Consider the following 18,853-nt stretch of genomic DNA (forward strand, 5'->3'; position numbering starts at 1 on the left):
CGGAAACGCTGCACAACCAAGAGAGATGACAGCAGCCTTAACAAAATTGTGAAGAAGAGCCGCTTCCAGAATTTGGGGGAGCTTCAAAGACAGTGGGCTGAAGCTGGAGTCCAGGTATCAAAAGCCACAGTTCACAGACGTGTCCGGGAAATGGGCTACAATAGCCGTATTCCCATGGTCAAGCCACTTCTGAACTCAAGACAACGGAAGAAGCGTCTGACTTGGGCTATGGAGAAGAAGCACTGGACAGTTGCAGAGTGGTCCAAAGTCCTCTTTTCAGACGAAAGCAAGTTTTGCATTTCATTTGGAAGTCAAGGCGCCAGAGTCTGGAGAAAGGCTGGAGAGGAGCAAAATCCAAGTTGCTTGAAATCCAGTGTGAAGTTCCCACAGTCAGCAATGGTTTGGGGAGCCATGTCAGCTGCTGGTGTTGGTCCACTGTGTTTCATCAAGTCCAGAGTAAATGCAACTGTGTACCAAGAGATTTTAGAGCACTACATGCTTCCATCTGCTGAAAAGCTCTATGGAGATGAGGATTTCATTTTCCAGCATGATCTGGCACCTGCCCACAGTGCCAAAACCACCAGTAACTGGTGCACTGACCATTGCATCACTGTCCTTGATTGGCCTGCTAATTCCCCTGACCTGAACCGCATTGAGAATTTGTGGGGTATAGTTAAGAAGAAGATGAAAGACACCAGACCTACAAATGCAAATGAGCTGAAGGCCGCTATCGAAGCATCCTGGGCATCAATAACACCTCAGCAATGCCACAGGCTGATTGCCTCCATGCCACGCCGGATTGATGCAGTAATCCGTGCAAAAGGATTCCCAACCAAGTACTGAGTGCATCAATGGACATTTTCAAATGTTTGATTTAGTTTTGCTGTTATAAAATTATTTTTTTACTTGGTCTGAGGAAGTATTCTAATATTTTGAGATAGGATTTTTGAGTTTTTTTCAGCTGTAAGCCAAAATCAGCAATATTCAAATAATAAAAGGCTTGGAATAGTTCAGTTGATGTGTAATGAATCCAGAATGTATGACATTTTTGTTTTTTTAATTGCATTACAGAAAATAAAGAACTTTATCACAATATTCTAATTTTCTGAGACAGTCCAGTATATACATACATACACATATATACATATACATATATACAGTGGCTTGCAAAACTATTTGGCCCCCTTGAACCATGTGACCTTTTGCCACATTTCTGACTACAAACATAAAGATATAAAACTGTAATTTTTCGTGAAGCATCAACAATAGGTGGGACACAATCATGAAGTGGAACCCACTTTATTAGATATTTTTAACTTTTTTAACAAATAAAAAACAAAAAAGTGGGTGTGTAAAATTTTTGATGCTTTCCCCAATTTATTTAAGACTGTTGAAAAGAATGCCCGGCTAAAAAGTTGGCCCTCACTTATTTTAAGCTAACCAGATCTGGCCTGCTTTCTAGAAAGTTTGGATTCTCCTGCACTAGACCACCAGTGATTTAGATGACACATTTTATCTCATAATCACACGATTTTCATTTACTGTAACAGAGATAAATAATATAGGATAGAGAAAACAAAAGTCATCCAGAAAAATACAAAATGAACGCAAAAAAGCAGGAGCGAAACAACTCTGATGATGAATCGTACTTTAAAGGACATTAAATACAAATTATAAATATGTTGTTATTATATTCATAGTTTGCATAATCAATACATGATTCTATTATAGTTGCACATATTTGTCACTAACAATGCTTGGTTGGAGCTGAGAAAATTCTACCAATAATTATTAAGAAATATTAGGGGTGCACGTCATAAACGAGTGCCTAGTATACTGTACATGAATATACAAATATCTAAAAAATTCCATGTACCAGGTATGTATGATAGTCTATGTAATTTGGCTGATTATTAAAATCAATATCACTCTTTATTAATGAATCTTTTTTTACCAGTAGGAGATGCTAAATAATACACAATGCACCTATAAATTAAACGGGAACATTTCTATTTCCGCAATTCCCAGTTCCCGTGAATAAGCATTTGAAATTTCTAAGTGACCTCAAACTTTTATACAGTAGTGTATTCAACAATGTTTGACACTTACAATGCTTAAGTCTAAGCCGATTTTTAAAAAATGTTTAACAAATCTTTAAGCAAAAAATAGGGGTGTGCGTTATTCAAGAGTGCGCGTTATGCAAAAATAAATTCGGTAATTTTAATCATCCTAAATACAAAACGCAATAAATAACACTTATGTGGTTAGTCGATGCATTTGTCAAGAAATAACAAAAGACCACAACAAAACACCGACCTGATTCAAGTCAAAAATAAATAATAATAAAACTCACAATGTCTGCTTTAGTCAAAACGATACAATGGCAAAAGTAAAGAAACCTTTGAGAGGTTTACATCATAAATTACAAGGAACAAAGTTACAAACCAACGTGATCCTTGGTTGCCATGGCAACAAACTATCTACTTTGTCTAACATGATGCTTAACAGATCTTAATTTACACATCCAACCACAGAAGCTACAAACAAAGGGATTTTCTGATCAAACTGACACACCTCAATCACGAGTCACAACTAAGGGGCGGATTGACTGCGCCCACTACTTCCTTCCCGACACCCACCTGCCAGCATGGAGGGCGACAATTCGTTATAACCCCCAAAGGAGGCGTTGCGGATCAGTTTGCGTCCGTCCGGATGCGATGGGCGCAGCGAGGCTGTGCCGCCACACGTGGAGAAACGCCGACGTCCCATCGGTGCCTCTTCCTTCATCATGGGGGGCCGGCCGTCCAGGGGTGTCAAAAGAGGAAAGGCGGGAGTCCCACACTCCTACAGCGAGGCGACCAAAACGAGATAAAACAGCCAGAGAGTGGAGTGCGCTATTTCCTAATGGCTTCCCTCCCTCCCTCGCTCTTGTTCTATCTCTCAATTCATGGCCCCTCCTCTTACTCAGCCCTCTGTTTGGAGAGGAGAGCTGCATCCAAGTCGGGCAGGAAAAAATGTCTTATCTCACATCATAATGGTACGTCATGGGAGTTACAGCTGCCATTCAGCTATATGCCTTGGGGGGAGTCCAAACTATGGGCCAGGGGCTTTTTGTGGCCCAATCCTTTTTCTATAATGTGGACAGGTAAATGATATATAGTTGCTGCTCTTTCAAAAAGGAGTACAATAATCCCTTCCTGTATCTTGAAATGAAATGAAATGATCTGCATTTATATAGCGCTTTTCAAGTCAATGACTTCCCAAAGCGCTTTACAATGTGCTCCACATTTCCCAATAGCGGCCTTGTATTGCAGCCCTGTAAGACGCTAACCTGCTTATTGGGGGTATTAGGGGTTCAGTGTCTTACCCAAAGACACTTCGACATGTAACACGGACGAGCCGTGATTCGAACTAGGATCCCTTGATCCCAAGACGAGCGCTCTACCTCCTGAGCTACTGCCGCCCCATCTTGGTTTACTTATGACAGTTTTGTTACTTCACATATTTTCATTGTGCATTGTTTTACATTCTGATTGGACAGAAGTTATTGGTAAAAAAAAGAAAACCCTTACATAATACAGTACTCTTTCCTTGTTTTAATGGTCACTTTATTTTTAATAATAGTACCAATCCTCGATTGGTTACAGAGATGCTACTTAGCAAGGGTAGTGATTCGTGAGCCTGTTTTGTATATTTTGATAATCGCAAGCTTCTTTTCCAAGGTTATAATACAGTATCGTATTGCCGGCTAGTAAAGTCTTTGCGAAGCACACGAGATTCTGAACTGGAAGACGAAAAAGGTATGAAAATATAGTCACTTTCATAGTACCGTGACAAAAACCCATTGCAGACCAGCATTTAAAATATGACACGCACGAATAGCAGACAGGTATCTTAGAGACATAACTATACATACGCTTGAACGCCACAAGGTTTGAATCCTATACATTTTTGTGCTCGTGAAATAACTTGTTGCTGATGTTGTATAGTGGGGAAAATGGCGTAATGGAGGGCGAAAAAGCATATCACACCGAGGTCTTCTGTATTGCAGGGTTGCATATTGTAAAAAAAATGCGAATAAACAATTGAGAAATAGAAACTTCTTTAAGGCTCAATGGTGACCTCACTGTCGCACTGCCTGAAGGATTACAAGTCAATGACAGTGTGCAGCTTTAGTAATGTGCAGGTAACAACGTCCACTCTGATGCAAAGACAGACACTCTAAGCCTCAGGATTATCTTTGCAACAAAGAAGCTTTCTAAATGCTGTCATCCCTTTCATGACGGAGATCATTCATTATATAAAATGTGCTTCCTCCCACTGAAGACTTTGCCAAACAATGGAAACCTCTTGGAAATGAACAACAAATGTGAATAATCAGCAAATGATCTTACTTCAGTTCCACAAGGCCCGGACGAGCCGCCGGCATAACCAAACTCCGGCCGCCGACGTCTTTTCCATCATAACGTCAGACTCACGTCCACTAACTTCCCTGTCATCGTAATAAAGGTTCTCATTGGATGAAGTTAAGGGTAGAAGTAGCAAAAGCGCAAGGAGATTGGCTCAGGACGAGAATAAGGCTGGCTGTCCTGTGCAACTAGCGCACCACACATAATCCCACAAGCTGGATTTAAATCTGCATTGACCCCGGCTGCTCTTTTGCTGTTTTTCTCAGCATCATCGCCGTTTGCTTCATCTCACCCCCCCATCAGACGCTTATAAGATTCAGAAATCACGTCAAGCCAGGTTTATTTCTGCTTCAGTGTTTTACAAAGCGAGGACACATTTAGATACTCATTATAATGATGAAGCCACATCAAAATCTGAATTAAGTACTCAAAATATGATAGCCTAACAAACCATGACATAAAAGAGAAAAAGAGCTCACTTGTAAGGGCAGAATTTTTTTTTATCAGAAACTATGGACTTTCTAGCACCACTGTCTATTTAATTTATGCTCAGACAATTCCACACAGCCACTCAGAAGACATCATCACAGTAATTTGTGTACTTTTCCAACATATGCCTCCGATAAACATTTCAAAAACTGTTATTCATATGAAGACCAAATGCAAAAATCCATATATGTAAAACAAAGTCCTCATGCTTGAAATTTACATCTCATGATATTTATTTTGAATGCCACTGTGGCAAATATATATATATATGTATGTATATATCTCAGCATGTCAAATATACAGCCTGAGGGCCGGATACATCCTGTTGGATGATTTAATCCAGTCCGCCTTAAATTTCTGTTTATGTAAAAAATAAAAAAAATAAGTCTTAATAAGCTCATTTCTATCAAAATGTATGATTTTTATTTAATGAATACAAACCAGATGCTCCTTCCCGCCGCTGGAAGGCAGCAACAGTGTAAAAGAGCTGATTTTTAGTCTGGTTTAATGTTAAAAACACTATTGTGCAGTATTTTCTCAGCTTTATAAGGCCCAATCTGATGTAAATTTTGTAGCTGATATCACCACGCAATTTCTCCTGAGCAGGTAAAGGTGAGCGTGAGACACGATGAATATGTGTGTTGAGAAAGACACAAGTTTAACTTTGTGCATGAATAAAACTACAATGCAGAGACCCTTAACATGGAAAACGTGTCAATCCAAATGAGAGCGCTAATGGTTTGGGATGAAAGTTAAAATATTATTATTAAAGCTTTGAAAACTCTCTCGGTGTACCGTCTTTCTTTGTAAATATATGTAACCATGTATAATATGTATTTGCAACTGTATATTTTTGTAATGTATTTATTTTGGACACTTATTCTGATAAGTCTTGCACTGACCAATTAAAAAGAAGGGGCGTAACAGACGCGGGGGATGCCGGGAAGTGGGGACCGGTAAAGGTGAGTGTTTGTGGACACGGCAGACAATAGTGAATATATATTTTTCCCACCCTTACCTTTGGAAATATACACTTTTTTTCCTTGGATTACTTTTAACGGGACCCGGACTCTGCAGGTCTGCAACCAATGTTAACTACCGGTATCATCTTCCGTTATTATGTCGGCTGTGGTTTTTGACCTGCGTACTTTATGATCAGTTAAAATCGTGGGACTCAAAGTAGGGTTTGGTTAATTTTGTGATTATGTTACATGTTTTAATGTAGGCGCATGCAGCCTATATGCAGGTGCGGCTTGTGTCAGTACAAAAGCGGCTATCCTCTTAAAATGTGGTGGGTGCGGCTTATAATCAGGTGTGCTCTATAGTCCGGAATTTACGGTATTTGCAAATGGAAATAATGAGGCGAAACGAACGGATTACGAGAAGCAATGTCCAACGAAGCAGACATTTTTAAGACAGATTTCCCTGTGTCTGTTGGCATTATTGTGTGCTTTACAGGAATAGATTCTATGGATTGTCCTTGATGTAACGAAGCCATTTTCGAAAAAATTTAAAGAAGTTGAAAACGGCCAGGGGACGTAATGGTGAGTTACTTCAGCTTAATAGTTTTCGTGTGTCTTGTTTCAGACTGATCGTGATGTTTCACTGATGAGTATATTTTGAAATGGTCAATCATATCTTGAATAACAAAAGTTTGCAATTTCCAATGACATTTTGCACAGTGTGATCAAAATCGCCGTTTACATTTTCTTTTTCGTTTTTTAAAACGTGTTCTAAATTTTATTAGGTTGTTAAAACAATATATACGAGGAGCACAGAGTAACACATGCTGCACTTTTAGTAAATGAGTCGTTGCTTCTGCACAAGGTGTCTAGACAGAAAAATAGAACCCAAAAAAGAAAAAATTTGGCGGCCCATCGTGCACATTATTAAAACTCTTTTTGTGTAACGTCTTTCTTTGTATATGTCTCATGTTTCAAACTGGACACATGCGTCTTATATTCCTGAGTTATGTATGTACAAAATGTTTTTTCCTTTAAAAATGTTCTGGGTGCGGCTTATAATCAGGGGCGTCTTAAGAGTCAGAATATTACAGTAATGTAGAGGGGTGGACTGGACTGAATAACAAAACAGGATTACAGCTCAAAGTCTCCCTGAGCTCCATCTCGAATTTGACAACACTACAAATATGAGCATTTAAACTAAAGTTTTCCTAAAAGGAGGTCCAGGCGAACCAAAAGTGTCATTTGGGTGACCCTTTGAAAAATGAATCTAATGAAGACTTAGGGCAATCTTATCCGCCATCTAGATTTGAAAAACTGATGGATGTCAAGTTTGTTTGGACTAACTATATTACTGAAATACTTTTACAGGACCAACGTTGAAGTAATATTCATGATGAATTATGAAATTGTGTCATAATTTATGAGGCTGAAATGATGAGTTCTACATTTTCGTATATTAGGGCCCGGTCACACAGCCGTGGGTAAAATTTTGTGTTTTTTTTTTTGCCCGTGTTTGCCCGCGATGGAAAATGCGCAAAATTGGCCAACCCGCTGTTCATTGGTGGTATGCCCGCAAAACAGACGCCGGCGACTGTTCCGCTTCCTCATCACGTCATTTCCGCGTCATTTTCTCGTGTGGACCTCGGGTATAAAAGCTCCCGAGCCGGTGTTGTGCCCAAATCCGACTCCTACGCTAATTTCACGTAATAACACCGCGATACAGGCGCAGAACATGCTATTACCGTGCTCCACACACGATTACCCGCTGAAATTTCCCGTCCTACCCATGTGTAACCACGCCCTGGCCGCGGCCAGAGCACGTCGTTCCGCGTCATTTCCGCGTCATTACCTCGTGTGCCGCCCGCGGTTAACACGTGCTCAAAGATTTGAGCAGCTCAAAACTTTTTCGCGCGACCAACCGCATGTGAATTTCCGACCGCGAGTAAATCACTGCTGTATCTCGTCTATATGGCGGTCTCAAAGCGTCCAACAGCGTCTGCTTCACGGCCAGAAATTTCCGGCCGTGATTCAGCCTCGATACGCCCATGAAAGGCTGTGTACCCGTGCTCTAAAGTATTGAGCAGCGCAAAACATTTTCGCGTTGCCGCCCGCGCGTGAATTTCCGACCGCGTGTTAAGCACTGCTGTATCTCGTCTGTATGGCGATCTCAAAGCGTCCAATAGCGTCCGCCTCACAGGCAGAAATTTCTGGCCGTGATTTAGCCGCAAACGGCTGTGTGACCGGGCCCTTAGCCATCGTTTGACTTAAATGTTCGCTGTGCCTGCAAATATGATTTTATTTTATAATGTTTGGTATCAGGCAGCACGGCGGCGCAGTGGTTAGCGCGTGTGCGGCACAGTTCTAAGGTCTTGGGAACCTCCTGTGTGGGTTCAAATCCAGCTACCGGACCGGCTGTGCGCAGTTTGTATGTTCTCCATGTGCTTGCGTGGGTTTCCTCCGGGCACTCCGGTTTCCTCCCACATCCCAAAAACATGCATTTCAGGTGGATTGGCCGCTCCAAATTGTCCCTAGGTGTGAATGGGCGAGTGAGTTGTCTGTCCCTGTGTGCCCTGCGATTGGCTGGCAACCAGTTCAGGGTGTCCCCTGCCCACTGCTTGCTGGGATGGGCTCCAGCACCCCCGCGACCCTACTGAGGATAAGCGGTGTAGCTAATGAGATGAGATGTTTGGTATCATTCAAATCATGATTAAACTCAGCGTTCTAACAATATATAACATGCCCAGCCGGAAATGCTTGAAGTTGTTGTGTACATATTGAGTTGCTCTCAGCTATAATGCCACTGGCCAAAGAAATAGGATTGTTATAAAGGAATTTTATGTTATTATAAAATAAGTATATGTATCTTTATTTGCAAGCATTGTTTATTGTACTACACTGATTAATTATATTAAAGTATGTTGATGGAAATTGTATTCAAAATTTTACATAATCATACATTGTAAAAATGTGTAATTTATGAAAGTTGGATCAATTAGTTTAAATCATCTTTCAAAGATACACACTAATAATCCTCACCAAAAGAGGGCGTACGAACACAACATTACAGCACCCCGTGGTCAAAAATCGCCTTTTTTTGTCAATATTCTTTGTCGTTTTACAAAACATGTACTTGACTTAATAAGGTTATTAAAATGGTTAGGGAAAGCAGAGCACAATCTAATGAGGAGCACGGAGTAACGCATGCTGCACTTGAAGTAAATGAGTCATTGCTTCTACACAAGGTGTCTAGACAGAAAATTCGAACAAAAAGAGAAAAACGATTTACTGTATGACGAGTTGGTTGCCCCTGTCTTCCAAAGAAGGCACATAATTTTTAATTATAAAAATACAGGCAAATTACTGCACATTTAACTGAATTTTGTGAAAAAGATAAAATATGTGCTACAAAATCGATTATGTGGTCACTCAGGCGAAATGGTTTAGTCTTGACCGCTTGTCGTGACAGTTAGGGGATGGGCATCTGTTTACGTTTAAGACGAGTGGAAAATAACAGAAAACGTACCAAGCTATCCGGGGCCCAATTTAGAAAAAAAAGAAAAGAAGAAGGAGAAAGAATAAAGGTATGCAACTAGTTTTCTTTAACTGATTAGGGACGGTCAGTATTCATGTCATTAAAGAAGGGCTAATCGTAATTATGTCGTATATGTTTGATGGCCTTCTGGACATAGTGCTTGGTATGCTTATACAAACAATACTAAATCAGTTTTTACCCAGCAAACAAGCCATCTCATTTCACCTTCAGATTGTGCTTTACTACAAAACTGTTAGAAATTCAGTTATTATTTATCCCCCCCTGAAATTTTAATGTAGAACTGCCACTGGTTACACAGTATTGGTAATGGCACCGACGCTAGCATTTTTAAGGTATTTGCACAGGTGGCTGACATCAGTATCCAAAATGTTCTAGTGAGCATTTAAAAATCAAGAAATTAAAATATTTGGGCATTAACAACAATAGGGTTCTTGTTGGAATTTTAAGATTATTTATCTAATAAAAGGTCTAAATCTAGTGAACCTTTCTGGTGCTCTGAGGAGAGTGATGAGCAACAAGAGTATGAGTATGGATGTTAAGAGGGGACTGTATGAGAGTGTGATTGTGCGGACTGTGTTGTATGGTGCAGAGACTTGGAGCCTGAAAACAGATTTAAGAACGAAATTAAATGTTTTTGAGATGAAGTGTTTAAGGAGTATGTAAGGAGTGACAAGATTGGATAGATTGAGAAATGAAACTGTAAGAGACAGAACTGGAGTAGTAATGGAACTGAGCAAGCGTGTGGATAACAGAGTACTCGGTTGGTTTGGACACATGTAGAGGATGGATCAGGAGCGAATGTTGAAGAGAATCTACAGAGCAGATGTAAATTGAAGGAGACCAAGAGGAAGGCCGCGATTGACGTGGATGGACAGTGTTATGAGTGCACTGCAGGAAAGAGGTCTGAATCTAGTGAAAGCTAGAGCTCTTGTTGGTGATAGGAATGAGTGGAGAGGTGTTGTAAAAGGATAGTGGGATGTTTGGACGCGTTCTAAGGGATGGGCAGGGCACCTGTATGATGCGGCAGGGGTAAAGCAGTGAAAGCTGTCGGGCCCTGCTGTTGAACAAAAGAGTGTGTTGTGTCACCTTGACCCGAGTCACATGGCCACTTTATTGTGTTCCGTTTCATCTGGAGGGGCGAAAAATTGACCAACTAAGTGCAGAGGTGCCTAACTTGTTTGGGTGTTTGGGCATTTGGGTTGGCTATGGTCCAAAATGTTTGTGTGTGTTTTTTTGCCATTTCTTTTCCCTTTTTTAATTTCTTTGTCAATGTATGTGTTTGTCTTGCTGTCAGTCACCCCTCTTGAGGGATATGACCAAGGTAGATAGATAATAGATATTCAAAAATATTAGTCATTTGTTGAAGAAAATGTTCAAACAAAAATGTCTAATAAAAAAAAAAACCTATATTGATTGTATTTTTTATCCATAGAAATATATGTATTTTCTATTCAATTTCAGGAGTGCCAATATACACTTTAAAATAAGTAACTCAGTATTTGAAAATGTTATTGCCTTTAAACGGACAGAGTGGCAAAAATATTCATATAATAATAATTAAAAAATATTTAAATAATGAGCAAAAATATGTAAACCATCACAAAAATCTGCATTCTTTTTAAATAGTTGTAGGTTTATTTGACATGACATGGGAGAGCTGACATAATTGCCATCTTGTTGCTAAAAGTGCACAAAAACCTTGCAAAAAGCTGGGCAAAAAATTAGGGAAAAATGGTACAGCTTGGTCACTTTGAATCTCCATAGTTTGTATTCTTCCTTGTTCTTTTTAGCCTTTTTTTTCCTGTTGCACTAGACCAGGGGCCGCTACTGTTTCTGAACCTTAAAGCTACTCTTTTGTTACTGATTAGCACATAGGGTTACCAGTTTCATATTAATTTCTAAAATAACATGTTACTACCATGTTATTGTTGGTTGGATCCCTTAACCATTAAGGTCGTCGGGCGACCGTCCTTCTCCAGGCCAACACATATTCCCTTTCGCATGATAGCCAAATGTGATATGTTGTAATTATTAGGAGGTTAAAATGAGCTCTGACAACCCCTTCACACGGTGCCAGGTAGAAATAGCATTTCATAGATTCAAATATTGATACTATATAGTTTGGCTGGGGGTGTGACTTATACTCTGGTAAGACTGATAATGACAAACTATTAACACATCATTATATCGTTGAGTTTTAAATTTGTATTGCCGGTACAGGATATCACTTTAAATATTCTTTTCACAGTGAAACGCAAGAGGGCGCTCTAGGCCTGTGTTGATAATTTCAACCTTGACCGTGTCATAAAAGCGGAAGGAGGAAGCCGGCGCATCGTCTACCTCGGGGACCTACCGGGAATTGTTTACCGGTAAAATTGACACAAAGGATGGAGACTTAATTTGATTTAGTGTTTTGGAGTGAAGCCGATGGGTCGTTAATCATGTTCTTTATGCAAGAGTTATTTGAATAACTCTCAACATGTTACGTCGTTACTGGCGAGTGTGTTTAAGATATGCACAAACGTGTAACGCGAGTAAACCGTGTTCTCTATTTTATTTGTATTCTAAATTGCCTCTCAAAAAGTACAACCCCTAGCAAAAAATATGAAATCCTCAGTCTTAGACAAGTACTCACGACGGCATTTTAGTCTGTAGAACAAACTCAGATAAAAAGCATGAAATAACAACGTTTTTCAGAAACACTGAAATAAATGAATAAAACCATTTTGTGGTGGTTAGTAAATGCTAGACCAAGCACTGGGAACAAATATGGAATCAATCCATTCTGAGGAAAAAAATATAGAATATTGAATATTCTGTGAAGCCCTTTGAGACTCTTCGTGATTTAGGGCTATACAAATAAAGATGACTTGACTTGAAAAATAGACAACGAGATAAACAATCAAAATAAATCATTCATATTTAGTTGCACCACCTTTGGCTTTTATGACAGCTTGCAGTCTCTGAGGCTTGGACTTGTAGAGTGCCAGTATTCTTCATCAATATGGTGCCAACTCTCTTTGATTGCAGTTGCCAGATCATCTTTTCAGGTCACAGCCTTCCTGTGGACCATTTTTTTTTAATTTCCACCACAGGTTTTCAATAGGGTTGAGATCTGGGCTTTTTGCAGGCCATGATATTGACCGGATGTGTCTTTCTCCATAGAATGCGTTTATAGTCTCTGCTCTGTGGTATGATGCTTTGTCATCTTTGAAAATGAGTTTATCATTCCCAAACATTTATTCAATTGAAGGAATAAGAAATCTGTCCAAAATGTCAATGTTAACTTGTGCATTTATTGCAGATTTTACCACAGCCATCTCCCCAGTGCCTTTGCCTGAAATGCAGCCCCATGTCATCAAGGACTGTGGAAATTTTTATGGGTTCTTTAGGTAGTCCTCTCTGTAAATCTTACCGGAACAGCACCAAACAAAAGTTCCAGCATCTACACCTGGCCCAATTAAGATTTGTGATTCATCACAAGATAACCTTCATCCAGTCATCCGTAGTCCATGGTTGCCTCTCCTTAGCCCATTGCAGTCTTGTTTTTTTGTGTTTAAGCGTCAACGATGGTTTACTTTTTGCTTTCCTATATGAGAATCCAATTTACTTTAGGCAATTTTGCACATTTCTGTCACATACATTGACTCCAACTTCCTCCCATTTCCTCTTTATTTGTCTTGTTGTGCATTTTCTGTTTTCAAGACATATGGCCTTTATTTGTTTGTCTTGGCGCCCACATGTCTTCCTTGGCCTACCAGTATACTTGACTTTAACAACCTTCCCACGCTGTTTGTACTTGGTCCAAATCTTCGATACAGCTGACTGTGAACAGCCCACATCTTTGGCAACCATACAAATAGTTACCTTCTTCAAAAAGTTTGACGATCCTGTCTATGGTCTCAAAAGACATCTCTCTTGTTGGAGCTATGATTCCTGCCAATCCACTTAGTCCAGGAGCCCTCTAAAGTGCGAAAACTGCACTGTTTTTAACTGCTGACTAACAAGCAAACTTAATCTAAGCCAGGTGTCCATTTATAGAAAGGAAAATTCCTGGGCGTGTCCTTATTTTTTACTCAAAATGCATTGATTCCAATTTTTTTCCTCAAAATTGATTGATTCCATATTTTTTCCCGGCACTTGCTCTACAAAAGTAACATTTACTGACCAATGCAATGTTTCTTCTTAATTTATTTTAGTGTTGCACTTTGGACTGACCTTACCGTTGTTTCACTTTTGTGATTTTTTTAGTTTTTTTCTACAGAATAAAATGTCTGTGTAAGGGCTTGCCCAAGACTCGTGATTCCATACTTTTGCTAGGGGTTTTATTTATGGTCTAGGTGTTGGATTTAACATATATATTTCCCCCCAAAATGCGGCTTATACTCAAGAGTACGACTTATACATGTATTTTCCTTCTTAATTACGCATTTATCTGGGCTCGTTTTACAGACGGACGTGTGGTACAGAAAATACGGTAATTCATATCAGAAATTTTGAGTGTTTTGTGTGCAACAAATTGATGGAATCTTATTTTTTTTAAGAATAAAGTGGCAAGCAAACCGTGGCTGTAGCTGATGCCCGGGCTGAGTGAAGATGGAGAAGCCACGAGTTCACGGTTTGGTGTTTGGAGGCCGGTCTCCTTTTCTTTGTCCTTTTCCTTCACCTGGCGTTGGCTCATCCTGCCTGACGTCAAAGAACCGGCATCGTCGACATACACTACGGCTGCTGCTGCAAAAACACAAACATCCTTAGAGGTGACAACCCATTGCATTTAGTATGGTCCGTTAACGCATTGTTTCTGAACTAATGGGTTGATACCCAAAAGTGGGTCACAAACCCGTTTTCAGAGGGTTGCTGGCCTTTTCGTTGGCAAAATAATACTAAGACAAAGACAAAAACAAAAGTTCAATTACACTCCTTAACAGTGGATGGAGACTATGCGCTTCTACCTGTTCAGTCAGCGTGTTTGAGAGAGACCACATCTCCTTTTATTGTGATTTTGTTGGTTTTATTTCCTTTTTAAGATCTGCAACCTCAATGGAAGTTTTAAAATCTAGACTTAAGACACACTTCTATTCAAAAGCTTATGATTGATGCCCACCTCATATTTTGTATTGTCCTGTCTTTTTCCGACTGCCTGGCTCGTGTTGATACGGAGAAGGACAATTTGAAATGAGTCAACAGACCAGCATCTGACCTGAAGCATGTCAACGCCTGCATCGACTAGCCGGCATAGATGGGAAGCTGCGTCGTGGCCGTCAAAGACTTTCTGGACTAGTTTACAGGCTGGGGGCGTTGCTGCTGTCATGCACTTTCCGGACAAATTTTCAACATGTTACCTAGTGTTTACTATGTTTGTGTACTTTCATGCTGAATGTAATTCACCCTGGTCATCCTGGAAGGGGGATACCACTTGTGAGGTCCCTTCTCAAGGTTTCTCTTTTTCCTCACGCTGAGGTTTTGAGTTGTTCCTTGCCCGCGTGTTGGTTTAAGATCAGGTAATTGTATCATTGTAATCCTGTGCAGTCCTTTGAGACATTTTTGTGATTAAGGGCTATATAAATAAATTTGACTTGACTTGACTTTTTTGCCCATAATAATGGGTCCTAAGAAAGTTAGTGATTAGGGTAAGGAAAAGTGGAAAACAGTGACAACAATTGAGTCGAAGAATAAGATGAGTGTGAAATACAATACGCTGTACGAGTGGCTGCCATTGAAGCGCTGCTGGAAGGTACAGTAAATAGTTTTAAAATGGTATATTTTTACCTTTTCACCAGAAAATATATCTTTATTAACTTGTTTAGGTACACACTTTATTAAGGTTTTGAATTTCTTTTAGTACGTGGCTATTTTAAAGCAATTACAGGGGATCACTTACATGTAATGTAGGCTTATAAGCAATATATACGGTACTTGAAGTCAAGTCGAGTCATGTTTATTTGTATAGCCTCTAATCATATAAGGTCTCAAAAGGCTGTATGGGCTACAGACTACCACAGGGGTGTCCAAACTTTTTCGAAGGCCGCCCAGATTTGGTAAACGGAAAATTTGTAATAATAATAAATTCATCCTTAGTGAGGTTTGCAGTATTTGGCACTCAGTGTTGCGACCTCATAGCTCACCTTTGAAGCATTTTCATTTGACTCACAATACTTTTGGTTTTGCTCGTCGTTTTGTTTTGGGGAAAATAAGGGAATACGTTATACTCTCTTCTTTAAACTGCACAATCATTGAGAAGAGGATTTTTTTTCTTGATTTGGTTGGAATGGTGAGTCTTAAAGTCACACCAGTTGAAAACCACTGCATTAAAGGGCCAGTGATTTACAAGTGAGGAACGGCCAATTATGGTTTGATTTTTTTTTCCATGACATTCCATGTTGGGGACATTAAGTATTTAGTCAAGTACACACTAAAAAACATGAGAGAGGCCTGTAATTGTCTTTATGGTAATACCTCAAAATTTAGAGACACAATGAGAAGAAAAAAAAATCCAATCAATTTGTCTACTGTTTAAAGAATTTCTTCACAAATTATGGTGGAAAATAAGTATCAGGTCATCAAGAAAAGTCCATCTCAATATTTTGTTGTATACCTTTTGTTGACAATTACGTTTTCTGTAAGTCTTCAAGAGTTTTTCACACACTTTTGTAGGTATCTTGACATATTCCTCTAAGCAGATATCCTCTGGAGCAGTAATGCTTTGGGGCAGTCATTAGGCAAACAATTCACTCCATACAAAGATTTGGGGTTGAGAACTGAAAACTGGCTTGACCACTTTTCATGTAGCCAATCCTTTGCTGCCTGGGCAGTGTGTTTAGGAGAGGCATGAGGCGAACTTTTTTTAGTGGGGGACCCCATACAGTTGAAATGTTTTGATAAGCGGCTGCACCAGGAGGAAAAAAATCTTTTGTAACTGGAGATACTGAGTCTTAATCCAATACCTTGGCAATAAATGAAGAAATATATTCTATTTTTCCAATATGTATTTATAACTAAATACACATGCAGACAATTTTAAGTACAAGTTTAATTTCATAGTTGTAATTAATAGACAATTCACCATCCTCCAGAGAGGGCCAGCGGATGGAGAGACTGGAGGATCCCCACACCTGATCCTTGTTCGGAACCCTGTATATAATGACTGCTGACAGCAAAAGCTGTTGAGTTACTGCTTTACATTTTGATGTTCCTGCTTGCGTTTGTTTCCTGACCCCTCGATGCCTGTCCTTCCTTGACCAACTCAAGACTTCCTGTACCCGCTGTGAGTTTTTTACAGACTATGTTTTATGTTGATTATTTTTCTCCAGTCCTTCCAGGAATAAATAACTTTTTAAAAATTCCCTTTCCTCCCAAATAAACCTGTCACTAAGGGGCCAGTCACACAGACATTTGCGGCTGAATCAAGGCTAAAATTTTGCGGTTTTTTTTTGCCCGTGGTTGCCCGGGATGGAAAATGCGCAAAATTGGCCAACCCGCTGTTGATCTGTGGTATGGCCGGAAAAAAGACGCCGGCGACTTTTCCGCTTCCTCTCATCGCGTCATTTGCGCATCATTTCCGTGTTTAGACCACGTGTATAAAAACTGCCGAGCCGGTGTTGTGCCCAAATCCGAGTCCTACGCAACACCCATAACCGCCCCACCCCCCCGCGTGACTTTTTCATCCACGTTTTAACAAACGCATTTTGTAGAATACGATCGCACATTATTGTTTAAATAAACGCGTTATTTAGACTAGGATCTCCCAATTGTTTAATTAGCTCGATTTATAGTTTTAATAAGCGTTTTATATAGAATACGATCGCTTTTGTTGGAAGCGCAGCAGAATGCGCGTTCACGCGAGGGGGGGAGGATTTTATATACGGTGTGCATTACCGTTCGATTACGTTCACAACAAAAACAAAGACGGAATGCTTTAAGTTGTATTACATTTCCAACAAGTGCAAGACGAAGTGGTTTTGGATATATATTCGCCATCACATTCCCTAAAAGTGAGATTAAACGACGTAAATGTGGTTGTAATAGCGAGGGGAAGCTAATCTCGGAAACGGACTGTAGAAACACAGTCCCGTGAAGATCAAGATTTCAAGCTATGGCATCAGTTTTATTTTATTATCTTGATAAGGACTGTCAATAAATAAAAATGGATTGAGACGAAGTCACTACGCTGACTGGGGGGCGGGGTGAGGTTTAAAGGTTGTTGGCCTATCTTCTTTATTCATTATCGATCAGATCATAATACGCTACAAAGCTTAGGAGCCGAAATTCTTACTCTCAGCCAAAAGGCCAAGTTAAGGTCCTAGCAATAAAGCGTTGCTGCGATCATTGCGAATGCACCGAAAGATTTATTCGAAATGAAGAGAAACTATGCTGACGGGGATCCATGTTCACCCCTTTGACGTCACGAGCACAACTGACGTGTGCTCGGCATTCGCGCTGTTTATACGCGGAGAAAGGCGTTTGAGTGTCACACGCTAATTTCACGTAATAACACCGCGATACAGGCGCAGAACATGCTATTACCATGCTCCACCCACGATTACCCGCTGAAATTTCCCGTCCTACCCATGTGTAACCACGCCCTGGCCGCGGCCAGAGCACGTCGTTCCGCGTCATTTCCGCGTCATTTCCTCGTGTTGACCACGTGTGCGGCACGCGGTTTAAACACGTGCTCAAACTTTTGAGCTGCTCAAAAGTTTTGAACGCGGCCAACCACGTGAAAATTTGCGACCGCGAGTAAAGCACAGCTCTATCTCGTCTATATGGCAGTCTCTAAACGTCCGACAGCGTCCAACAGCATCTGCTTCACGGCCAGAAACTTCTGGCCGTGGATCAGCCTCAATACGCTCGTGAAAGGCTGCGTACCCGCGCTCTGAAGAATTGGGCAGGGCAAAATTTTTTTGCGCCGCCACCCGCGCGCGAATTTCCGAACTCGTGTCAAGCACCGCTGTATCTCGTCTGAATGGCGAACTCAATGCGTCCAATAGCGTCCGCCTCAGAGGCAGAAATTTCTGGCCGTGATTCAGCCGCAAATGTCTGTGTGACCGGCCCCTAAGCTTGTGTTTCTGCACCTAGGGCCACCTTTGTTAAACATAACATGAAGCCCTTTTTAAGCACTAGATTTGATAATATACATTCAAAAACTCCTATTTATTACACATTGTCCCTTTAAGTGTTTTCTTTTGCATGGTAGTCAATAAATATCCTGGTAAACAAAACACATAACGTAATTAAACATGATATTAAAAATGACATGTTTAAATGAGAACAATGCATGACGCAATGTAATTAGAAGAATCCATTATCACAGAAGAAGGGGCCAGAAAGGGACCAGAGAGGCACCAAAACGCTATTCCTTTGATTACTATTAAAAAAACAAAAAAAAACGTTTTGTTCAGCAGAAAGAATTAAAAGCCTGACTGATTTAGGATAATTGT

At 40.2% G+C, this 18,853-nt stretch overlaps 1 protein-coding gene and 1 long non-coding RNA gene across 19 annotated transcripts in view; one reads left to right on the forward strand and one right to left on the reverse strand.

Annotated features, from left to right (window-relative positions):
- osbpl8 (oxysterol binding protein-like 8) overlaps positions 1-18,853 on the reverse strand; it is a 65,622-nt gene that overhangs the window by 28,742 nt on the left and 18,027 nt on the right. For 9 of the 18 annotated variants that reach the window (XM_088347330.1, XM_088347328.1, XM_088347326.1 and 6 more), the window contains one exon: positions 13,980-14,147. In XM_088347330.1, coding sequence (XP_088203456.1) covers positions 13,980-14,147 — 168 coding nt within the window. Of the gene's footprint in view, positions 1-2,639; positions 2,845-4,394; positions 4,993-13,979; positions 14,148-18,853 lie in introns of those variants that run through there. The other 9 variants (XM_088347329.1, XM_088347327.1, XM_088347341.1 and 6 more) reach the window with 4 other exon arrangements.
- On the forward strand, positions 11,687-16,384 carry LOC148357307 (uncharacterized). Its single transcript, XR_015852000.1, has 4 exons — positions 11,687-11,785; positions 13,869-13,893; positions 13,961-14,173; positions 14,581-16,384. It is a non-coding gene; the product is annotated as an uncharacterized LOC148357307 (long non-coding RNA).

The sequence above is a fragment of the Urocampus carinirostris genome, chromosome 11 (genome assembly GCF_059441175.1).
Source record: "Urocampus carinirostris isolate Australia breed hairy pipefish chromosome 11, RoL_Ucar_1.0, whole genome shotgun sequence".
Lineage (NCBI taxonomy): Eukaryota > Metazoa > Chordata > Actinopteri > Syngnathiformes > Syngnathidae > Urocampus > Urocampus carinirostris.